This window comes from Geospiza fortis, unplaced genomic scaffold (genome assembly GCF_000277835.1).
Source record: "Geospiza fortis unplaced genomic scaffold, GeoFor_1.0 scaffold276, whole genome shotgun sequence".
NCBI classification, from domain to species: domain Eukaryota; kingdom Metazoa; phylum Chordata; class Aves; order Passeriformes; family Thraupidae; genus Geospiza; species Geospiza fortis.
In genome coordinates, this window is record NW_005054527.1 from 434,717 (window position 1) to 460,100 (window position 25,384).

General features: G+C 40.8%; 1 protein-coding gene across 1 annotated transcript in view; it reads right to left on the reverse strand.

Annotated features, from left to right (window-relative positions):
- Positions 1–1,672: 1,672 nt before the first annotated feature.
- Positions 1,673–25,384, reverse strand: part of HSPA4L (heat shock protein family A (Hsp70) member 4 like) — a 24,695-nt gene continuing 983 nt past the window's right edge. Inside the window, exons 2-21 of the mRNA XM_031063751.1 lie at positions 25,280–25,380; positions 24,987–25,079; positions 22,143–22,200; positions 21,397–21,537; positions 20,270–20,392; positions 18,876–18,975; positions 17,885–18,018; positions 17,021–17,265; positions 16,860–16,936; positions 15,568–15,719; positions 15,010–15,116; positions 14,516–14,649; positions 13,124–13,326; positions 10,931–11,032; positions 10,309–10,446; positions 9,836–9,961; positions 9,112–9,219; positions 8,111–8,230; positions 7,602–7,763; positions 1,673–6,794 (exon numbers count right to left, since the gene is read on the reverse strand). Of these exons, the coding sequence (XP_030919611.1) occupies positions 6,600–6,794; positions 7,602–7,763; positions 8,111–8,230; positions 9,112–9,219; positions 9,836–9,961; positions 10,309–10,446; positions 10,931–11,032; positions 13,124–13,326; positions 14,516–14,649; positions 15,010–15,116; positions 15,568–15,719; positions 16,860–16,936; positions 17,021–17,265; positions 17,885–18,018; positions 18,876–18,975; positions 20,270–20,392; positions 21,397–21,537; positions 22,143–22,200; positions 24,987–25,079; positions 25,280–25,380 (2,619 nt within the window). The 3' untranslated portion in view covers positions 1,673–6,599. The remainder of the gene's footprint in view (positions 6,795–7,601; positions 7,764–8,110; positions 8,231–9,111; positions 9,220–9,835; positions 9,962–10,308; positions 10,447–10,930; positions 11,033–13,123; positions 13,327–14,515; positions 14,650–15,009; positions 15,117–15,567; positions 15,720–16,859; positions 16,937–17,020; positions 17,266–17,884; positions 18,019–18,875; positions 18,976–20,269; positions 20,393–21,396; positions 21,538–22,142; positions 22,201–24,986; positions 25,080–25,279; positions 25,381–25,384) is intronic.

Sequence of the window (25,384 nt, forward strand, 5' to 3'; positions counted from 1 at the left end):
GCAAGTAAAATGCTCTTGACCAGTAGCTTTTAAACATTGTGTTTGCTGTAGAAGGTGTCATTTTCTTCTTTGTAATTGTAAATGCTTCAGCACCACTGAAAATCTAATTAACCTTATAAAAGAAAGAGCACATTGATATTTGCAGGGAGAATGAAGAATGTAGGACAGAGTTAAGCTGAGAAAGTAAAGGATAATATTTAGTTGCAGCCATGGTAATGATCACAGGGACACTCTTGTTTCAGAAGCTCTGTGACAAACACCGTCCCTGTGAATAAATTGTTTTTATTCTGCAAGCAGCTCTTTTCTCCCTGAAACTGCACCCAGCCAACCCCCTGAGGCAGCGTTAGGATATTACAGTTCAGAGAAGCTGCTTTTCAGGGAAAATTTGTAATTTAGGGCCTCACAATATACTTAAGCATTTTGATGGAAATACTGTTGGCCTTACGTCGTGGCTGTGTTTTTAATTCCTTCAGAGTTTTAGCTGGCTACCTTCAGCTGACAGGACCCAAGGGAACGGCTTGAAGCTGTGTCAGGGGAGGGTTAGGTTGGGTAATGGGAAAAGGTTCTTCACCCAGAGGGTGTCTGGACACTGAACAAGCTCCCCATGGAAATGGCCACAGCAACAAGCCTGGCAGAGATCAAGAAGCATTTGGACAATTCTCTAGGTGGGATTGCTGGGCCAGGAGTTGGACTTGGATGATCCTTGTGGGTCCCTTTCAAGTCAGGATACTCTGTGATTCTTTCAACATTCACCTTATTTTGCTATAACAGTCCTTTTGCTGTGTGACAGTGGGATAGAACATCTTTGCACAGCTGGGAAATATTGGAGTAAGGAGCTGGTTGAGTGGTCTGAGATGCTGAAACAGCAGAGTAGGTTAAGGGCAGTATTTTCCCCTGTACTGATAAGGGGAAGTTGATTTCTAGTGTACATTTTTACATTTGCACTACATATGAGCATGTATATACATGTAAATATATACAGTTCTTTCAACAGGAAGGACCTTTCCCCACCCCAAAATTCCAAACCTGTCCTGTGAAATATAGCTGAAATACTGTATTATTTATTGAGATCTAAGGATGCAAAGCCTGGATGAAATGCAGACTTTGAGGAGCTTTTAAATTGTAGCAAGGATGCTGGATATAAAAATGCTGAATTATGTTGTTTTGGTGCTTTTGTGTTGGTTATGCAGAATTCTACAGTCATTGCATCCTGGTGGAGGACACAGGGATTCCTGTTACACTGCTAGCACATTGAAAAATTCCTGGAGGAATGCCACAGCTTGCTGCTCTGCATCTGCTCAGAGAATCAACTGTGCCCAAAGCCATCAATTTCAGTTCAAGGCACAGGAAAACTACCTGGAACTTGTATGTTGCAGTAAGTTATTCATGAATTACTGGGAACTTGGGAATGTGTGTTTATCCTAACACAGAGATGTGATGGCAGCTGTGAAAATAACTGCAGTTCCCCAGAGGCAAAGCAGTGCTGTGTTTGAGCTGCTGCAGCAGCCTGGGCCAAAAAAGCTGAGAGAAACACCACCAGGACAGGTGAGGCACCAAAAATGCCTTTATCTTACCTGTGGCCTTCTGGACAAACTCCAATTGTATCATCCCATGACATCAGACAAAGCTGCTTTTAAAAACACTGATGCAAAAATGAGGTCTTGGGTGGTCATTTCTGGTTCAAGTAGCTGTTTATATATTTATTATAATTATACACAACCTTGACAATCTGTATTGCCATTCAAAAATAAATCCAAGTCTTGTCAATTTGCACATGATCTGTCACTACTAAGGATCCCATTTACATACATGGTAAACATTTTCCATACTTAAACACTGCTTGAAATTCTGATGCTCCCAGCTCCTCCCCCCTCATCCCCTGGAGTTATGGTTATCGACTATGGAAAGAAACTTTTCCAAGCACTGCAATATTCAGGGACTACCACCTTTTTTGATCAATTGAATTAAACTATTTCAACACTTGGTAGAGGTGGCTGGTGGGTATAGCTCTTGATTGCATTTTTGTTAAAAATTATTCTTGATGAATTTCATTGCAATGATTCCCAACTTTCATTGCTTGACACGCTTCCTTCTGACCAGGAAAGAAGGAAACCAAAGTTTAGCAGCTGTATCAAGTCAGTCACATCAAGCACATTCCTGGTTTAGTATTCTGCAGTGCCAACAGTCACATTTAGTTGTTTTCACTGTCACTTACAAGTGTAGTGAGTGGTTGAAGTGTTCAAATTTGAAGTGCAGAAAATGAAGAATTCAGCTAGGAGTCAGCCACCACCCACTTTTAAGAGCTTGTGTTTATACTCCAACTGCCATATTGGGAGCTGAAATTATCATTTATGAGGCATTAACACCTTTTGTTAAGCCACGTGTTTTTTACCACCTCTTTTGAGAGTTTCTGTCTCCTGGTGCCTGGAAGATGAGAAAACCTAAGAGTAGCAAAAGTGTAAGAGGCAACAAAATATTCCTCCATCCAGTTAATAACCTCACAGCTAGTAGCAATTCATATAAGCATCCTTAGAGCAGGCAGATCGTATTTATACCAGCCCACAACTCAAGTTTGGGCATCTGAGCTTCACTTGAGAAGGGCTCCCAGAAGTGTGGAAGTATTACAGTGTGATTACACAGCAATGAGAAGTCCTGTTTTGAGGAATGAGCTTCATGATGTCTGAATCTACGGGAATTGAATTTACCTTCTTTTCCTACAGCAGCTGGGCAGGTGCTTTGAACCAGCAAAACCAGCAGGGTGTTTGCAACATGGCTTTGTGTTTTGGATGCTAGCATTGGTTAACTGACAGGCATGGAAAACCAGAGCTCTGAAAAGTGTAGATTCCAATTTTTGTTAAGGCTGTTCATTTTGCACACCAGTGTCAAAAGATAATTGGGAAGAAAACCCTTCTGCCAGCTCCTTGCTTGTTTCCTGAAATTACATTTACATGATCCTTACATGAAAACCCCCACTTAAATATGGAGTATTTGAGAACTGTTATTAGCCATCTGTAGGAGAGACTGGAGCTCAGCACACAGAGATGTTGCAAAACATTAAGGAATTTCAAATGTTGAAGATACAAAGAAATCTCATCAACACACAGATTGGATGCTTTACCTTAACAGCTTCCACTTGTAGGTGGAAGAAGCAAAATCTCCATCCCTCAGACCCCAAGGTGTCCAGAACGCTGGAGTTGCACTGCAGACACTGCACACTGCTTCCCCCTTGCTGTGCCCCGGGGCCTTGGCAGGGAATACAGCTTGTGGAATACAGGCTGGGTGTTTCCCAGCTGCCCCTGAGCAGTCAGCACCAGCTGCTCACTGCTCTGCAAGCATGCCCCAAAGGCTGTGTTTAAGCAGTGCAAGGACACTGCCAGAAGCCAGCAAGGGAGAGGAGTCTTAGTTCAAATTCACACCTACAAAATCAAATCCTTCATTCACAATCAAGGGGTATTTTGTCATGAAGCAGCAGCTTCAAGAAAGAGCATAAAACCCTAACTTGAGTGTTTATGTTACATCTGAAGTTCGAAGAAACTCCTTGGAGTCTAAAGTACCGTAATAACAAAAGTGGAAAGGAACTCATTAATCAGTTCTAGACTAAGCTTAGTTTAGTAAAGAAAATTAAAACAAATAAATTTTGAAGTCCTTTCTTGAGCAAGTCCATTAATGCTCCACACAGGAGAGAATGAGTCCTCTTTAAAGGAAAGAAGGAAGCTCTTACTGGTAAAATGAACCAATGTATTTATGCTGGTCTCTAACTAGATCTTTACATGACACTTCAGAACCTGATTTACAAAACTTTTCTTTTTTAAACAAACTCTACTGCCTTTACAAAGATAGTGTTGCTTCCTTTTTTTCTTTTTGTGGGACATTGAGGGATATTTTCAAATATTTTCAAATATTAGAAATGTATCTTGCCCTTAGCAGAAAGTTTCAAGTAAGACGTTATCAACAAATACCTGCTGTTACAATATACAAGCTGCAGAGCAGCAGACTGCTGCTGGTTCTCTACCAAAACTTTGTGTTCCCAAGACACTCACTCTGGGGCTGTCAGGGGAGGCAGAGGGACGTTGCTCATTGAGTCTGACACACAAAACCACAAGCTGTGCCTAGTGTCTAAGTACTTAAATCTGTCCTGGTAAAATCTCCTCTTTGTAACAGGAACCAAATTACATATGAGCAAGTCATACATTAATGTGAACCTCGCTGTGGAAAGATCAACTCTGCCATCCCAAATGGGATTCCTAACATGGACCTCAGAGCCAGCTTCTGTGGGCTGCATTCCTCTTCAGCAGGGATCTAGAAACAGACCTGATGCACAGCAAAAAACTTCCTATTCTAGTAAGAAAACCTAACTACAACTGTTTGTCTGAACCATGTCTGCTTTTAAGTGTGCAGAATTCTGAATTATTCTAGCCTTTATCCTAAGCACTGCCTCAAACATCTGTGATGTGGTATTAAGCATCTGATGGCCATGAGCAGAGGACACTCAGTTCTTGCACATGAGCCTTTAGCTACTGGAGAGCTGACACTGGAGATTTCTGCAGTTTTGTGCTCTTCTACCACAGATACCAAGAAGTCTACCTAGACAAATTATCGTGTAGCTGGATTTTAGAAAGCCAGTACTTGAGAATGCTGCTCATTACACTGCTGTGGTAAAAGCCATTAGGATATAAATGGTGTTAAAGCCTACAAGACCCAAGCCAGTCCAGGCTGACTGAAAGGACAGCTGATGCTGCAGTACTGTCACCCCTCAGCACCAGAGGTGTGACTACCGTGGCAGAACTCGAGACTGAGGTCACAGAGGAGCTGCAGAACAGCTCTCCTCAAAGTCACTCAGTTTTTGTTCAAGGACATGAAACATGTAAACTTACAGTGTCAGACCATCCACACTGATTGCATGGAAGAGAGCAAAGTAGATGCATCTCAGTCACTTGATGTCAGTCACGAAGATACAATTCCAGCACTTGAACTAGTCTGGCAGATAGATCATGTACAATGATGAATGGATGCTTCCTCTTTCTGTGAAGGTATATGGGAGAGGTGAATCCACCTCTCCCAGGGGTCATAAGTTACTTTTGGTATGAACAGTGGTAGAAGATGAAGGGCATGGCTGAAGATAAAATGGCTGTCAAAGCCAGAAACCAGATTGTGGTTCTTCACTTGTTTACAACAGCAACACCTCCTATGGGAGAACTGCTGCAGGAGTGCCTGCTTAACATCTGAATTTGTTTCTGGGACTGAAAGCATTACACTACAACTTATTTTAGTTTCTTATGCTAGGTAAAGAAACCACTTTTCATACTTAGACTAGCCCACTACCATTCTGGTAACAGAAGAGTTTTGAAGTCAATAGTGACTGGCTTTAGCAAGTGCTGCAGCACCTCAGTGACTGACAGAAGCATTTGGAATATATTTGGGACATAGACTGGACCTTGACAACATTTAAGACATCAAAGAAAACAGTGATTCTACTGTGTAATACATTGTAGACACTTTCATTAGAGAGCTAAATGACCAAAGCTAAGTAGTAAGCTATGCAAGTTCATCAGGTAGATTCCACCTTTGGGGTAATAATATCCAGTTTTTAAGCTCTTTTGTTTTGGTCCTTGACCAAAAAATTTATGTGCTGAGCATCAAGGCTTAAAGAAGCTCTCAGCATTTCTTTCAAGTTTGCACCAAAGAGCAAGCCACCTCAAAATCAGGGTGCTGATACCCAGTTTGCACAGCACTGTTCCTGTTGTTTCTCCTCCCCAGGATGAGATACAATCAGATGGAAATTGAATTCAAAACAAAAGAAGTGTTAATAGTTCCATGTGCAAATAAGACATTTTCAAGGGAAAGCTATGCAGCAGGCCTTGAATGTTCTCCCCTCTCATGCTGTTCTCACCAGCATCACCCTGTCCCCTAAGCTCAGCAGGGTATGTACAGCAATGTGCAGAGCCCAGGGATTCCAGCACCCAGCAGAGCCACGGTGCTGGAGCAGTCTGCAGTGAAGACTGGTAATGGGATGGGAACCCAAAAAACGCTTAAGCTCCAATTATTTCCTATGAAAAAGAACGTACAATTCTCATGGTACATCAACAAGATGGACTGGTATGCCAACTAACCTCTATTTTAATATTTAAATTATAACAATACAATAACTAGAAAAGGTCAGTGCTTCAAGTGACAGGTTTTGCCACTTCGATTCCAATATTTTTCCAAAATAAAGATGCGATTAGATCTACACTTGAGCATCAGTAGTGCAATACAGTATCCTTTCCTGAATAAAGGAGCTGAGGTTTATCCACAATAAAAGCTTTAAATAAGGTAGATTGTTGCCATTTATATATCAATTCTGTATGTTTGATATAAAATATATTGGGAAAGCTTCAACTGACTTATACAATCTACATTTGGCTAAAGCTCCACATAAGCAGCATCAGTGGAAATGAACATCAGAGGTGTACTTAATATAAAACACTTTCAAAACTACTCAGCAACAAATGACAGAAGTTTGGCTAAGAATAACTGAACATCTGAGGTGTGTACCAGACAAAAAGAATGGACCCTGTGGTTACTTGCACTATTTTAATGAAGTAAAAGAAATGCAAGGTTTAGTCCACTTCCATTTCTCCGGGGGGTTTGGTCTGCTGGGGGTTGTCCTTGGCTGGTTCGGGCTTTGTTTCGGCAGCGCTCTGTCCGTTCACGGGCCCGTTGTGCTCCCCGTTAGCTTTGGCCTGCCCCTCACTGGGAGCTTCTATCTTCGGCTTGGGCTTGGACAGAATGGGGTTACAGAAGCTATCCAATTCCTGGTTGTGACACAAGTGAGACAGCAAGGTCATTTGGTGGCACAGCAACTGCACCCAACTACACTGCCTCTGATTTGTACTGTCCCTAACTGTCACCATGATGTTTTATGAAAAATCCCTTCGCCAGCATTTCTTCTCCTGGGAAGCTTCAGCTTCATGTTTTGCTCCTCTGGAATGTGACTTGGAGAATTGCTTACCCAGCATGTGAATTGTTTTTTAATTAATGGCCAATCACAGCCAGCTGTGTCGGACTCTGAGTCGGTCACAGGTTTTTATTATCATTCTTGTCAAGCCTTCTGATGTCTCCTTTCTCTTTCTTTAGCATAGTTTTATATATAATTTTCTTTTAATATAATATAATGTCATAATATAATAAATCAGCCTTCTGAGAACTTGGAGTCAATTCTCAGCTCTCACCTCATCCTGGGGATCCTTACAACACTGCAACACCTAATGGCCTGGAATGTCATTGTCAAGGACCAGACTTCTCTTTCTGCAAAGTCTAGAAACTTCAAAAAAAACCTTTCACTACTTGAGGAGCTTCTGATTTGCTACAAACCTGTATGTGACAACCCATTCTGTAGAAACCTGGTGCTGTAATCCAGGGTATTTTAAAAAGGCTTGTGCAGAGGTACTACTGTAAATCAAGAGCCAGCACTGAAGAGTGCTCTAACTGCTGCCCTCTCTGTATAGATCTTTTAATAGCTTCAAAATCTCAGCAGATGTATAATTCTAGCTCAGATCTAGGCTAAAATCTGGTTCAGGAAAAACTGATTAGAATGCAACAAGTACAATTTTATTTTTTACCTTCGATTTTGCTAGTATTTCTGCCACTTTGACAACTGGATCCTGAGTTAGACTGAGTTTGTTCTGGGCATTCATTTTGCTGTTCAACCAATTCATAGCCTCATTAATGTATTTTTCAACTTTCTCCATCTCAGCAGGATCTAGGTGGTCGTATTTTTCATCCTAAGGGGAGAGAGAGGTATTTTTATCACCAATTGAAATATGCTGCTCACCCAATTAAGTTAATTTTTGAAGTTCCAGAAACACTGGTAACAGCTGTAAGTTCAGAGATCCATTTCAGGTGGTACCAGCCACCACAAAAACACAAAAATTTCTGATTTATGTTCTCAAGAAGCAGCTCTTTCTGCTAGCAATGCTGAACAAGTTTAAAGCTCTCAGGAGCAGAAGCACAACAGCCCTTCTAAAGCAGTGCAAGAGGTAACGTTACAGGATTTCTTTAAAAATTAAAGACTCTACAGCCAAACTCAAAACACCTACAATCATTGTGTAGCTAAAGCATCTGGCTTTACCTTATTTTTGTATGCTTCTACTGCTTTCATAAGGAGCTGAATCTTCTTCCCCAGTTCATTTAGAACTTTTGGTCTCTCTTCATGTTCCATACATCTTTCCTGGATAGGCTGTCCAAATTTCTGGAATAATAAGCACAAAGATCTTTACAAAACACATATTTCCTTTAGTCTGCTCTAAGAATACAATGCAGCATGGGAAGGAAGGCTGCCTTAAACTCCTTTTCTCATCCCTTCAAAGAGCCAAGTCTTTGCATATTGCTTTAGTCCAACAACAAAAACAAAAAAAAAAAAGAGCAGAAGGTTAAACACAGGAATAGTAACTGTTCTTTCTAGGGTTGGTATTTTGCTGGTTTTTTGCAAAAAGAGCATTTGGAATAGAAACCAGTTAGGCTTTAAGGGATGCTTTAATTTTTAAGTAGTTAATCTGAAAACATCTAACTTTATCCACCATTTGCTTTTTCCTTCTCTTGAATCCAAGCAGTTGCCTGGATCTACTCTACTGTTTCCATCAATTATTCCTCCCCCTGAGGAAATGTGACTGGAGAGTAAACAGCTAGACACATACTTCAACTTCCAATAAAGTAAGCAGTTATTCATCAGAACTCATATTTTCCCCATCAGATCCTTAAAATCTGAAGCATTTGTCATCAATAAACAAATGATACAATGGAAGCTACTGTTAAAGCACCCCAGAGCCTTTATTGTTGGATATCAGACCCAAAAGTTGGTCTTACTATACATCTAAAGAAGATCACTGAGAACAGGGAAAACAGAATAATTCTGGAACATAATTCTCATTACCCAGGAGTGCAGTCAAACTACTCAGAGGCCTCTTTCAGACTGTAAGAAGTCTGACAGAAAATTCCCAGAGCAATTAAATCTATTACCAGTAGTGACAGTCTGCTTCATTTCAACCATCTTCAAATTAGGAACACAACTCACATTAAACTGTATTTCTAGTTCTACATATGAGTTTTCTAGAAAACAAATAAAAACCTTACTTTTAATTCCTGAAGCTTATCCATGTATACTTGTTTTGGCTGGTCCTCTCCATCTTCATAAAGCCAGTTTTCTGTGTCCTCCAACATCAAGGTCAGCTTGTTTGAGTCCTACAGAGCAAATTATGGACACTCCAAGTCAGAAAGGAACACATCAAATGAGACTTCTCTCCCTGGCACAAACCCATCCTACTCAAAAAAGGACTGCTTCATCACCTTAAAATATTCCAAGTGAGAGTGAAGGAAAACAGTAATTAACAGACTTCAAAGCCAAGATGTTACAGTGATGAGAGAGGCAGGACAACCCTACTCATGTGATTTGCAGGTGAAGTTTACCAGAGTTCCAAAATCAGTCCTGAGGCTATTTAAGGCAGTCCATGCACCTCTGCAGAGTGTTCCATATTATCTGTTCATTTCCTTTTTACTCCTACCCACTCATGCCATTCAGAGCCTCGTGGTGATCTGTCCTACTTTCCTGTGCTGACCATAGGGTTTTCACTTTCTGCCTGCATCCCTGATCCTTCCTTGCCACTGAAGAGCTTCTCAGGCAGTAAAGAACTCTGCAAGTCAAATGTCAGGTGTAAACATTAACCTGAACTTCACTGAAGCCATCTCCTATTCCAAAACTAGTCCAAGAGACCCCTGCAGCCTCCACAGAACACACACTCCAAATTTATCAACACAAAGGAACTTTTCCCAAGAGCTGAAATGTATAAACAGGTCTTACTTCTTCAGTGATGAATTTCTCAAAGGCTCCACACAGCTTGTCTCTGAATTCATACACATATTCTTCAACAGCATTCTTAGCATCGTTTCGTTCCTTCTCCAGCTTGTCTTGCATCATCATCTTCCCCTAGGGTGGAGAAAGGCACACTGAAAACTGAAAGCATTTTTAAGTGTTAAGCTTAGTGGCTGCTCTTCAAACTGTACCAGAGAAGCTGGCAAAGGCCTGATAATTCACAATTACTGATAAAAATGTTTACCTCTATATAAGTCATCACTACAAGCACCACCAGAATGGGCTAAATCCAGAGAAATTGAGTCATTTCACCAAAAACCCAAACCACAACCAAAACCTGTTACAATTATGGGCAACTTTCTAAAGAATTCTAAATTAGGTAAGTCAATGATTGCAAATATTTTTTAGATACTTATTTACAGTGACATTAGTTTGAGCAGTCACCTCTTTATGCTGCTTACCTCATTTTCTATATAGGAGTTGATCAGATCTTGTCCCAGCTGCCTACAGAGGCTTGCCTGTATAGGGAGGTCAATACTCTTAACTTTTGTTTTAGTCTTTGGCTGGGAGGGATGATCTTGCTTTTCTCCAGAAGGAGCCTATGAAAAGAGTGACACTACTAAGGAACTTCCAGGAATCTTAAGTATTACTACATTTATGATCAAGAAAGAAAGACAAATGATATTTGTTAAGACAGCTACAAATTAATATTCTGTAAATTAAGCACCTAATTATTCCTCTGTATTCAAAATCACCATTACCTTAGTTTGGATCCAAACAGGTGAAATTAATTTCTTTAAAGAACTGTTAAGTAAACTTGTTCAAAAGCTTAAAGCACTGCATATTATTCTTCACAATGTTTCCTAATCTCCCTAAATTCCATCTTCATTATAAAACCAGGTTAAACAGCATTCAAAGTCTTAATCATGCTATGTTGAAAATTAAAGTGCTATGGTAGGATTCCTTACTTATCCATTTTAATACAGCTGTCCTCTAAACATAGTCCCATGTTTTCCAACTAGCAAAATCAGTTAAGTGTGAGAATACTGGGCTAAAAATGTCCTATCAATACGGAATACAAACCTTTGTTTCATTTCCAGCATTTTCAGTTTCCTCATCTGCCTGGTTCTGTTGTTCAGCTTGACTTTTCTGCACACCTTCTTCTTGATCAACCTGCATTTTATCCTGCAGAGAGTTACATAACTGAATGCAAAGGTTTGCTGTAAGATTGAGGACTGATATCAACTGCAGTAAATCCCAGACAACATATGAACTTCACAATCAATCTTTAAAATGTATGGTTCACCATGTTTAAACAGGCATTTTGATGTAGTATTTGTATTTATAAATAAACTTTCAAATCAAATGAAAATTCTACTCTGCTGCTTGATGTTGCTGTCTGTCCCCATTACATAATTACACTAAGCCTTGTGAATACTCACTTGAAATTAGAAACAAATACATATAAAATGAAATCAAAGAACATTGTAGCAACACACCACCAACACAGGAAACAACAATGGATTCTCTATGGAACAGCCAGAACTTTCACCTCCTGTCATTTTTGCCTTAAACTTTAAACTTGCAACCCAAACCAGAAGTAATTTAATCACTGCAATTATTACCTGCATCTGTCTCACAAGACTGTGAAATCAATAAAAATTAGCTTCTGTAGCTAATTTTTTAAAGTAATTTTTCCATAGCTAATTTTTTTAATCCCAAAGTAGCCTCTTGGGAGTATATGAGCAACTATTGTCCCTCCTTGCCACCTAAAATAAAGAGAGCCTCACTTAAATTTTTCAGTAAGTTTATCACTTATGCCTTATTCTAATTTTAACAATCTGATTGGTAAACTACCAGTGCAGATCACTTGGTTTAAGCAATACAGCTCCATGTCATCACTCAAAACCACTTTTAATGACACAGTAATGAGTAAGCCTGGTGTTTTCAGGATGATTCTAATGCTCAGAGATCCATAGCATTAATAACCAACAAGCTGTAGCTAAGGTCTGAAAGGTCCAAGATTGCCTCCATTACAAGGAATTAATATTTCTGGATTCACAAACTACACATGAATGCAGAATAATTTACTACTAGTTCTGCAAAATAATAAGAACAATTGTTTAAGGATTTCAAACTCTAGCACAGGTGCCTATGTTGCACTTCAAAGTGGAGAACAAAAAGACTACTACCAAATTTAAAGTTTTGTCACCTGAGAGTAGGAAAAGAGTAATATCTAAATCTTAATTTGCTGTTCTTACTGTTCACACAGAAAAGCCAACAACTGAAAGGAACTGCTTTGCCTACAGGAAACAGCTAGAGAGGGGACAACAGGACACACAGACAAGACAAACCTCCTCCTCAGAGTCGAGGGGATGATCCTCAATACTGAAAGGTAATTGCTGACAAGCACCATCGTGAAACAGAAGATGTGTTAGATGAATGAAGTGCTACAAATGGAAAGCCTGAGCACGGAAGCAGCTACTCTCACACTGAATTCAGCACACTCCCAGTAAGCTCCACGTGCCTCTTACACTAAATGCCACTCCAGCACTTCCAACCTTTGCTCACTTGATCACCAACATCATGTATGGAGCTGCACCATGCTCAGCATTTCAAATATGCCCACATTCCTGGAAAGCAGTGTAGTGTTTAAGAAGTTGCTTATACCAATTATGTAATGCTAGTTGTGTAACCATTTGCTCTGATTCCTGTAGAATATCCAGCTAAGGTGGGAGAAGCTAAGGCCAAATCCTAGGAGAAAGGCTGTCAGGGGCAGCGTTGGTGTTGCTGTTTCCAGCTCCAAAGTGTTCCCTGGCACCCAGTCCTCAGCTCTGCACTGCAAAGGGGCACCTCACTGGCAGCTGCTTCCAGGAGGCAGTGCAGTTTTCCATGTAGTATAGAGAAATACCATATATTTTTTACTCATTGAAAATATACTTTGTGAGGAAAAACCTTTGGAATTAATTTGTCAACAGATCTTATTGAATACTCTGCCTTTTGCTAGCAACACTAGATAACGCTAAGACTAGTAGAGAGATGATAAAGGACAATGAGAAAACTACTTTATGACTTTTTTAGAATCCGTTTTCCATTCTTTGTTCTTATTGCCACACTCAAGCAATAAACACAAAGAAACATGTTACATAACCAAAGAAGTAATTTAAGGGTGGAGAAGCAGTAACCACCAGAAGCCAAGCAGGGCCATTTACCCTGCAATTATCGGCTCTCATTGTTGCCACAATGACAGTGAAGACGTTTACAAGCTTTACATACCAGCTCCTCATCTCTGCCTTGGCTCTTACTTGCTGACTCGGTGTCCATGGGGGTGTCGTTGTGCTCGCCCTCCACGCTCAGCTTCTCGATGACGGACGCGCTGGCCACGCTGAACAGCCCGTGGATGTTGACTCGCACTTTCACCTTCACCTTGGAGTTGTCACCGTCGTGCTGGGGACCCACGTTCTGAATAGTGAAACGCCCTTGGGAACGACAGGAATGGCTTTAATTGTGTTGTCCCAAAGTGCAGAGGAAGAGGGGGAAAAAAACCCCAAACACATTCCTTTAAGGGTGTTAATTTAAACAGCAAGTTCACTGTTTGGAAACTTTCTACTTAGCTGACAATCCTACAATGTAAGCTGCAGGTAGATCAACTAAAAGCTGGTTCCCCAATTATTATCAGTTCACTGATAAATTTGCTTTATCTGTATTCATTAAAAAAAGACAGTACTTTACTAGGTGTTCTACTTCTCTGTTGCCTTCTGTAACCACCACACTAGAGAAACTACTCTGATTTCATCTCAAATGGTTTCTTTTGTCCACGTAACTCAAACTTCACACTGAAAAATAAAACGTTAACAGAGATAAAATATTCTGCTTAAATTTCATTACACGGCTGCACTACACTTTTTGAAAAATGAATAGTGCTTAGCAAGGTTTCTGAAAGCAGTGGGGTTGATGCTTTATGTTGCAACTTGAAGAAAATTTAAGTGTAGATGATGTGCACATGTAAAGGAGAATGTTTCTTCCTCAGGACCACAGACTTCTTGCATAGACAGCCAAACAGATAGCAGCAAATTTGTACCTGATTCATGAATCAGTGAATAAAACAATGAATTAAAGAAGTGTACTAATAACTGCAAAAAAAGTAGCATTAGCTAACTTATTTATGCCATCTGGTTCTTTGACTTTACTACAGATGCTTAAACTGAGGAAATACCTATATTTTATATTCTCAGATTAACAGAAAGAGACATGACAGATAGCATGAAACAAGTTATCTGTCCAGACAGGCAACAGCTCCTTTGATCCAATTTCTTTGAAAAATACAGGCTGGCAGGCACATAAGATCCTAATCAATTTTATAGAGACTAAAAGAACCAGACAATAGAGCACTAAACTCTTTGTGCCTACTTCTTTTGAAGCATTCAGTAACTGTAAAGATAGACAGAAGGATGAATGCAGAATTTTTTTTAGGCATGTCAAACAGAGATGTCAATATGGTTTGCTCACTGCACTTAAATCAAGAAGCCTGTGCTGAGTCTTTCTAAAGAACATAAGATTTTCTGTAAGCTAGAAAATGTGGAAGTAACATATCTCACAAGAGAGGAGAACCACTTTTTCCAGTATCAATAGGAGCTAGGGATGGGGGTTTTATTCCCATGTCCTTACCTATTCTGGAATCAGGATAAGGCACTTCATGTGGATGGGTATAATAAGCTTCCAAGTCAAAAGGCTCTTTCTTGTGGAAGGTAATTACTTTTGAGAATGGAGCAGCATGGTTCTTACTGAAGACTTCACACTCCCTACAGCAAAAAACATTAGATACCATTAAACCTATAAGCATAACTTCATGGATAATCAAAGTCAAGGTATGTTAACAATCAGCAGTCCTGCTGACCAAGCAACTGAGTAATTTGGTTTAAGTCAGTTTTTAACAAGAGTTGGAGGTTGAAGGCCTCTAGGTCTCAAAGCTGGACTCTGCATTTTATGTCACATTTATTAAAAATTAGGCAACTTCAACCCAACATTTTAATTAATTGTATTTCAAATTGTTAAGCAGTAACTGGAACCCAAAAGGTAAAATGCTAAAAAAGAAAATTAGAATTTCAACATTTTTCTTTATATCTAAACACACACTGTTTTGTTGGCACTGTACAACTTACCCTGTTCCTTCTTCGTAAGATGACTTCCATCTCAATGTTATAGAGTAAGGAACAACATCTGTGATGGAAAACTCACGCACTTTAAAAGCTGGAGAAAGAATTGCACACTAGGGAAAAAAAGGAGACCAAAATTTATTACATCCATGTAGTCAAATAAATAGCAAGTACAAGAATTAATACTTATCATATAGGTCATATGGAGGTCCTGCTTATCACAGACTTTTTTAACAGAAACTTCCTAGAGTTAATTGAACTGAAGGACTTAACTAAATTAATAGGTATTATTTCTTCAGTGATTTTCAGTGAAGGTTCCAAGTGACAACACAGAAGTGGAACAGCAGAATTTGGGTTCTGAAATTTAACAGGTCTTTTTAACAAGCCCATCCTTCTAACATGACACAGCAAATTAATGAATGCAACAGAATTCCAATTAGTGCAAGAACAAGTAAGACTCTACATCTTGTCTCAGCTGCAGTACCTTTTGCTTGTGGTTAGCTCGATTTCATTAGTACATTTTGTTAAAGAAGCAATATTAAAGTTTTATTTCAGGAACTATACCTGCAAGGCACAGCCTCTTGCAACAGCTTCATCAGCATTTAGCGTGGTGCTTATCTCTTTACAGAAAAAGTTAGAGATCTGTTCCTTCACTGCTGGAATTCTAGTAGCCCCACCTACTATTTCTATACTGTAGATATCTTCACGCTGAAGTTCTAGAAAAGAGAGTGCACGCCCTTAAGTTATCATCAAGGTATCAGAAAGCTATCTTAGGACAAAAAAAAAGAAGAGAAAAAAAAATTCTCTTATTATCTAGACACTGTGACAAGCGCTGAATGTATTTCATGGCTGAAAAGATCTTTAAAACTCTTTGTCCCTCCTGTAGGCTACAGGGTTTTCTAGTTGCACAAACCTGGGAAATGCAGAAGCCAAGCATCAATGAGAACAGCTGTTCTTTGAAGCGTGTTGTCCATGTGCATGCCCTTTCTGCTCTGCATGAACTCAGAAAGGTGAAACTGGGTCTTCTGCACTACTGGACAGTATCTCACCTCTCCCAAAAAAACCCAACAAAATGAAACCCAAATAGATCTCATTTTATGTCTGGCTTAATTTTGCTTGCCAAAAGAGAAAAGAAAACCTTTTAAGGCAATATATGTGAAAAATAGCACACTGTGCTTTGAAGGTTAACTTTTTGATTCTGGATCAGGATATGTGTATGAAGTAATCTCAAACAATTGCCAGTCCCTGAACAGCTCTGCTCAGCAGTTACTCAGGTTTTTAATTCCTGTATTTGCTATGGAGCCAAGTCACAAGATCAGCAGAATTCTTCCCTTTCAGTTGAAGGTGCTGGAATTGGGGTTAAAACCTTCCCTGTTAAAGTCTACTTCTCTCCTTTACACTACATTAGGCAAAAAAAAAAAAAAATTGCTTTGTTATTGGCACATGCTTTAGGTAATTCAATTTAAGAATCTACTGCCAAATGACCAGGTCAGTGAGGACATGTAAGTACCACATGGAACAGGCTGGCCAGAAGGTTGCAGTAAAGAATATCTTTTACCATCATCATTTTGGTTTGGTTATTTGGTGGTTTTTTTAAATAAATTCAGAGTGCCAACCTTTTCCATGACCAAGGGTGAATGAGGGTCAATAACCAAGGTTGCAGAGTAGCATGTGCACTAAATGAGGCGGGAATGGGATCATGCATTCATGGCAAGCATATGAATGGAACTTACATTTAACTTTTCAGTATTTAGCTTTGCAATTCTAATAAATACAAAAATACATTGAAAAGATAATCATTAAAGAGATCAGGAACGACTGGATTACTAGCAGCACCTCAAGTAACTTGCACTTACTGGCTTGATCCATGGCTGCTCTTAGAGGAGGCTCCACTCTGGCCAGAAGGGCAGCACACAGCTGCTCGAACTGAGCTCTGCAGGGCAGGGAAAGTGTTGGTGTTACCAGGCTGTTCAGAGACCACAACCCCCTGGCCCAGAGTGGCAACAACACCCAGTACCTGTTCATCTTACTGGAGACATCCAGGTCGTTCATGAAGCACTCGATGTTGAGGGGAAGGTCGGAGGCGTTGGCGCTCATCAGCTTCTTGAGCTTCTCACATTCCTGATACAATCGCAGCAGGGCTCGGGGGTTCTCTTTTACATTCAGCTTGTATTTTGTCCTAAATTCTTCAGAGAAGTAATCTACCAAAGCCTCATCAAAATTCCTGCCACCTACGAAAGGGTCAAAGGTAGTGGCCAAGACCTGGCAGAAGTCAAAGAAGATCAGAAGTTATCAGACAAGGTTTGTGCTGTGCCATTTACTCAGCACAGCAAGAAGTGCCATCATTGCCTTCCACACAGCTTCAGAGGGCATTTGGCTACCAGAGACAGGCCCACAAAAGCACTCAGCCTTTAGTAGGTCACAGACAAAAAAGTCTGAAACCAGGAGCAAAGACTGTGCAGCTTTGCTTCACATCCCACTGGATTTAGACTTTGAACTGTCATGGATGGCACAAAAAAACCCACCAACATCTCACAGTGACTCAAGACAGTACAAGAGTCTCCCACAAGTGAGTCAGCTGCACAACTGCAACACTTAAGAAGCTCCCTGAATATGCAAATATTTCAGGGATATGACACAGAAACTGTGCAGGGTCCTTAATGATCAAGCACTTTCCAAAACACACTTCAGGATGCTACACTTCTGCACTTTACAAAAACTGACTTGATGAAATAGCCAAAATGCAACAGAAAGGTTCTGTATTCCACATTTAAAAAATATTTTCTATAGACTTTTTATTTTTTAAAAAACTAATCTTTCCACAGAGCAGTGTTTTGAGTTTAAATACTTCAGGCTTTTAATGTACAACTTAAAAGATTACCTTCAGTTTTCCCTTGTTAAAAGCACAGATGGAAACCTGATATGCAGAATGCCCCATATCTACAAAGACCACATTTCTTGGCTTCTCTTCCAAGGCTGGCAGATCTTGCTTGTATATTCCATAGGCTAATGCAACTGGAAAACACCAACCCATGGAAGGTAAGGGGAAGGCACACACAGCTGCAGACCATGCATTAAAAGCACCACCAAGAGACAGACACTGCCCATGTTCACCCTTCCTAAAGACATTCATAAATCTTATTAAAAAATCAAAATCGTGTTGAAAACACATTTTTCACTGACAAGAGAAAAAGATGTGAAGATTTAGCACTAGTAAAGACTCCCCCTGTATTTCAATTCTGCTTGTAGCCAAATTAACACTGCAATTTGTGAAACTGCACAGATTAACACTCATGCCTACACCTCTCCCTTGAAATGCCTTAGCTTTGAAAAATTCAAGCATGCCCAAGAGATAAAGGAAATGTTTTGGAAGATTCATTTACACAAATCTATACTTCCACAACCAGCACTCATTTGGAAAGCTTTTTCAGACTTGCTAAAAGCAAAGAGAAGCAAGAAAAATAAAAATTACAGATTTAAGCAGCTCCAACTTTAGTCCCCATGAAGTGTTAGGGACTTCTATGCTCTGCCTTCGAATTCACCAAAATCAGAAGAAGGGAGTAAATTACTTTATAGAAACAGTTGTGCCATTGCTACAGCAGACAGGACTGCCACAACTTTAGGCACAGATGCCAGGTTTGCTTCCAAAGCCATTCCCAAGTGTGACTGTGCTCAGGTTAGCAAACCCCAGCTCTCATGGTGCCTCCCAAGTGCTGCACACCACCTCACTGCTGTGTTTCCAGTTCCCAAACTGGAATGGGCAGTACTAGCCTGGACAGCTCTCTCCCAAACTCACAATTGTGTAAGAGCAGGGTGTCATCACCCTGGCATTCAACAGCCTCAAAGGACAAAAAAAAGGCCTGGCCCTTTACCTGCTGTAGTTTCATTCATCAGCTTCAGACAATTTAATCCTGCAATCTGTGCAGCTGCCATTACAGACCTTCTTTCAGCATCAGTGAAGAAACTGGGGACCTGTTTCCAAAAATAATGACATTGGATATTACAGGATATGGATTTTTTAATTTAGAGTAGTCAGACTTGCCCATCAAGCTATCCTATAAATGTCATTACCACAAGAAACTGTTATAAGCTAACCTCAAATTATTAAAGCTGTCTGAATAAATCAGCTAGCTAATTTGTTCTAGTGCATATTTTAATTAAAAATTCAAAATATGCCAAAAATGAAGTTGCATCCAGGGTTGTTTTAAATAAAGCAGATTTTAACATGCAAAAAAAAAATCCTGAAAATGTTTTCTCAGATTGTTTGAATGAGTCTTTCATCTTAAAATCATCACCAGTTTCTGGAAGCAGGACAAAGCCAACCCAACAAATATTCACACAGAGCCCCACAGTAAGTCAGTGCCAGAAGCACTGGAATCCAGCTTGAACCTGCATCCCTTTTTCAGCTGTCACTGCCAGCTTACAGTGTGCTGCAAGGTTCAGTGCCACCAAAAATAGCTCCAGCACCATCAGAGCCCATTTAGGATCTGGCTGCAATCAGCTGGCACCTCTTCAGCAGCCTCTTGAGCAGAGCTCCATTCTGTTGGGTGTTTTGTTGGCTACCACTGGTGGGGCATTGCCAAGGATGCCTGGGTGTGTGGGAGGTATTCTCCCAGCTTAAAGAAGCAAGGAAAAAGATCAAAGCAGGTTTTGAACAGCTCAAGTACACAGCTTTGCAGTTCCCATGGCTCTGCCTGACAGAGGAGGGATAACTGCAATCCTTTGGGCCCAAACTTCCCACCAGGGCCAGTAAACAAACACCATGTCAAAAGCACACACAGGACTGTGGATCCAACAAAATAAAACGACTTTTTCAAACAAAGCCAAGTGTGGTTTGGGTGTGTCACATTATCAGCATGACCCTCAGAGCCCTAAATTCAGGCAACTCTCAACTGCATTACAACAGTGCTCACCCATGCAACCAGAAAGAAACTTAACAGGAATTTAGGAAGGTTCTTTGGAAGCAAGGAGGAAATGCTTACACCTAGGACAGCTCCCACTTGTAACAAGAGCTACAGTAATCAGAAATACTGCCTGTAGCCCTTGGAGACAGACAGACTGCATCACTGTGTCCTTTCTGAAAATATACTCTGGATTGAACAACCTTTTCATCTCCTCACACATGCTTCGAGAAGTGTTCTCATTTGGAAAACCTGCCACAAAGGCCCATTTTTGGGGATATGATTTCTATCTGCTACTTGAACCTCTTACCATGGTATAAATGGCCCTAGCTGGTATAAATCTGCAATAAATATACACAACTTACTGAAATCACACAGTCAGCCACTGGTTTCTTCAAAGCACTTTCTGAAGTCTCCTTCAGCTTGGCCAGCAGCATTCCTGTGATCTGTTCCACTGCAAACAGTCTCTCTTCATCCAGGTACCTCACCTGGAACAGAGAATTGGGATTCTGTGATCAATCATCCCATCTTTGCTCTCAAGACATGCAACTTCATAATAATTATTATGAATTAATAAGTCATAATAATGGATTTTTATTCATAATGTTGAGCATTGAGACCCACTGAACACCAGGCTCTAGACACAAGTAACTCCCTTTCTATTGATCTGTGCTCCCTACAACAAATCTTCAGCAGTTCAGTTTGGGTTTTTGGTTTTTTTTGTTTTTTTTTTTTAATGAGAAGCTTAACACCTCAATTATCTCAAGGAACTATTCACAATGATACAGTATTTCTGCTGCTTGTGTATTTTGAATTAAAAAAAAAAAAGCGCATAATATAAGTAGGATCACATTGTGCTATAACACAGGCTAAAAATAAAAGTTTTGGAGCAATCCCAAGGAACATTTGCTTCCTGCAACAGTCACTCAAGCACAGGAGGCAGGGAAGGTGTAAACCAGGCAATTCCAACAGTCTTGCCCTGCTCAGGAAACGTGGCTGAATCCTCAGCCTCCATGGGAGGTTCAGTGTCCTGAATTCCTAACCAGCTATCATCTCTCCAGCAATCCCAAGCACTCCTGCCATTTACTCTGGAAGCAAATTAAAGCTAACTCGTTCAAATTTCATATCCAGAGCATTATGTTGTTTTCCTGACACCTGGCCTCTGCATGTCTGATGGGAACTAATAATCTCACACTGTAATTACACAGATTTGAAGATAAATCCAGTAAGGCCAAGTGAAAAGCTAATGTGACTAAGGAAAATTATTATGATTGACAAGAAGCCTCAATGGACATCTTGGAGAAAGTACAGACTTATACAGAGACACAGCAATTTTCTAAATTTCATATTTTCTAAATTTCTAAATGTTCAGATTTCTAAAATTCAGATTTTCTAAAGGAAAATGCAAGTGACCACAGAGGAAGTTAAGTGACAAGGGCCCAAAGTGCTCATCTCTACCACCAGAGAGATTGCACCCAAAGCACTCACTCACCTTGACTCCTACAGAGCCATTTGGCATCTTCTGAAGCTCATAGGGAAGTTTGGCCCTCTCAGCTTGGATGTAAGGATCTTCAAATGCTCTTCCATGCAGTTTTTTGAAGCCATGGACTGCATTTTTTACATTGGTGATGATCTGTGGCAAAGATATTTTCATTACCCATAACATCCTGACACAGAAGACTGGGCAGAAAGGAATTTTTCATGTTGGGCTTAATGCACACACTGACCTGTATCACATTCACTGAAAAGCAAAGTGTGAGGAGAGTGAAAGAATCACCTACTTTTTCATCTATGGCCCCTATTAGAAAAATTCATATTTTCTTCTCTCTGTAATATCCATTAACTTGCTGCCATCAATTTGCACTGTGCTTTTTATTTTAGAGGAGCTGTCTGATACAGCATAAAATATTTAAGATCCTATATTGTTGCAGTGGCTGCCTGCAGGAACTAATGAAGTTATTACCTACATTAACCTTAAATGAAATTAACACATTTCCCTTCCTTTAAAGTCCTCCTCTAATTCAGACCCCATCTGGATGTAAAGCCTCCCCACACCCATTCTCTCATCAGTGTTTTAACCTAGTCATTTTCAGGACAGCCTTCTGACCAAAGAAAGAACCAAAACAAACAAATCCCAGCGAACACAATACTTAAAGCTATCAAAATAAACAACTACAGGTCAATCTTCTCCAAGATGAACTTGTTTACAGGTGCAAAAAAAGTTTTTGATGCATTTACCTGGCTCTTTGCTGCATTCCCGATGGCTCGGGTCTTGGATCCTAAAGATATACATGCTCTAAGCAAAAAAAAAAAAAAAAAAAAAAGAAAAATTCAGCTTTAAAAGAAAACATCATAAAATATTTCTGTGGTATTTTAGAACACCCACAAAAATTCAAGCAGCAGGACACGGATGTGTTAAATAATAGCATTACTGCACGAAGCACCAGAAGCCGAAGCGAAATTCTGGTTATTTTGTTCTTTGTAAATTAGCTCAGAAACAGCACACAATTGCAACTGTTGCCATTTTAATGGCATTTAAGGAATTCTGTGAAAGCTGAAATGTTCCACAGTTCTTATCACGAAGGAAAGGCACTGATAGTTACTTCTGGGTCACAGGTTAAAACCTAAGAAGCCTGAGAGATCTCATTCAAACCCCTGAACTTTACCAGCCAGGATCTCTCAACTCTACAACCCCTGAGTCTCACGGGGCCCCATTCACACTCTAAGAGCCCTCAGCAACAACCCTAAAACAACCATTACAAACCCCAGAAACCGAGAGAGCTGAACGAGCTGTGAAATGCTTCCAGAGCTGAGCACTCCCAGGTCCCTACTGCGAACGGGCACAAAGGGAGAGACCGACCTGGGGACAGCTCCCTCCCAGGCACTGCTCTAACCCACAGCTCCCTGCAGCTTCCTGGCGACCAAGAACAGCCCCTGGATCAGCAAAGGCTGCCTCAGAGCCCAGCCACCATCTGGCCTCTCAGCACTGCCTTTGGAAACGTTCTTTTCTATTCTGGAACTTACTAAACGCACCTTCGCATCACAGCCCTGAAATACGACTCTGCCAGGACCATTGAGGAGTAACAGAGAAACTCGGATTTCACAGAGCTCAAATGTAATTGTTTAATGCATGCACAAAGGTCGCTCCAGCACACAGCTTCCTGCTTCCCCTCCATCACTGAGGGCACTGCAATTTGGCAGGATTTTCTAGCAACCTCTTCTCTGTGACATCCAAAACCTTCTCCAGATCTAACTGCTGCAAACACACGAGGCATTTCCCTTTTCAAAGAGGCAGTTCAGCTTGCACGAACAACTTTTACAATTCTACAGTTCCCCAATTCCTCCTTGTGATAATTAGGGGAAGTCAGATAAACGAGTAATTTCCAAGGCAAGCAAATGATTTACAAACGAATGCCATTGCATCACACCTTTCCAGTGCAGGAATCTGCCTCTGCTCACAGCCAGCACCACCTGCACGTTACCCCGTGCAGGAGCAGCTCAGAGCCAGCACAGCTCCTGCCATGGGTTATTTCAATTACTTCCAGCACAAGGGGGATGGATGGTTTTTCCCTCCTGCAGCTGGGAAGCAGAGATGCCAAAAAAATAAATGTGCCCTCCTTGGCTTCAAAAAAATTCAGTCGTTTCCAAGATTCCTTATTACATCACCTTAATTACAGCATGTGATCACATTAATCACAGCTGGTGTGAAGTAAGTTATGAGCTATCAGCAATGGCCTTGTTTTCCCACAAAACCACAGTGGGTGAGGCAGAGCACCTGAAAGGACCATTTGCCATGAGCTGAATGTGCCAGAAGCACTGGAAATGTGCTCAACAGCCCTGCTGAAGTTCCCAGGTCAGGAGAAATCAAGTGTCAGTTTTTCAAGAGATACAGGGCCAAAAGCCAGGAAATATCCAGGTTCTTGGCAGGATCTTTTCCCCTTCTTTCTAAAGTGCTTGTGCTAAAGCTTCCACGATGATACAAGGTTGTCGTGATGCTGGATTACAGAATGTAATTAACTAAAGCACCTCCACAGGAATAAGTTCATTTAAATAAGTCCACATACAAATAAGTTTATTTACTGCGCTGCTGTGTGCAATAAGGGAAGTTCTGATGATTGAAGAATTAGATCTGTCTGTATCACTCGAATCCCACTCGAAGTAAAGATTTAGCTACTATGAGAAACTTACATAACAGCAATAACCTGTTACATTTCTATTTACCTTTGTTTGATTTCTCTTAAGACAGTAGCACTAGAAAAAATGTTCCTCAAGGTCTCCTGTATTACCACATCTTTGGACAAGAAAGGTCAATGAAAATGTCACTTAAATGTGATAGGCACTGTTTTTAAGTGCATGTGCACCCCAGATGCTGTAATTGCTAACTTGAACCTCTTTCACAATCACTTTGCAAGTATCTTGAAAGTACAGTTATCAGACATTAGTGTGAAAAATATTCAATGCAGGTAAGCCTACCTGCACAGAACACACTCCAAAAAGAGCTAAAAATCAGAAGTGCTCTCCATCACAAGGGAAAAGGAAACTGCAGCTGCCTGAGGATTTGCTGGGCAACAATTTCATGGGATACTTTGCATTTGAAAGGCCAGAAAATTTCAGTTCTCACTGCATATCTGGTGCACAAGGATAATTACTTCCTGAGACTTCATATGAGAAGTGTATTTTTCTAAATAGCAAAAAGAACTTTCAAGAGTATTCCCATTAAAACAGACGGCACGCTCTTTGGCCATCAACTTCTTTGTACTTTTAAAAACCAACTTTTTAGAAAGCAAACCTACATTTCCCCGAGACCGGGGCAGCCGTGCTGAACTTACTACAGTCTCGCACAGCAGAAACAGCTTTCTCTGTTGGCGCCGAGCCCCTTTGTAAAAACAGAAGCACCATCCAACCCCCGATTTTCATGAGTGTTACACGAATCCCTGAATCCTCCTTCAAAATTATGCACAGATGGAGCTCTAAAAAATCCTAGACGTATCCCATAGAAACAGAGGAGCAATATCTCCACCTACTCTTGCGTCTCCCATCATCACGGACGCTGCCCGGTGCCCCCCCCGTTCCCCGCCAGACCTCGCTATTCCAGGGCCGGCAGATGCGCTGCGAGCACGAACAGGTTCAAAGAAAGAGAACTCATCGCGCCGCTGAATCAACCTCCTCCTCCACCTCCTCAGTCTGGCTCCCATAGAAACAGAGGAGCAATATCTCCACCTACTCTTGCGTCTCCCATCATCACGGACGCTGCCCGGTGCCCCCCCCGTTCCCCGCCAGACCTCGCTATTCCAGGGCCGGCAGATGCGCTGCGAGCACGAACAGGTTCAAAGAAAGAGAACTCATCGCGCCGCTGAATCAACCTCCTCCTCCACCTCCTCAGTCTGGCCACCACTCGTGTAATTGTTAATGGGAACGCTCCCAGCCCTGGCAGCCGATCCGGAGCCGGGCAAACACGCTCACTCCAGGGGCATCCCTGG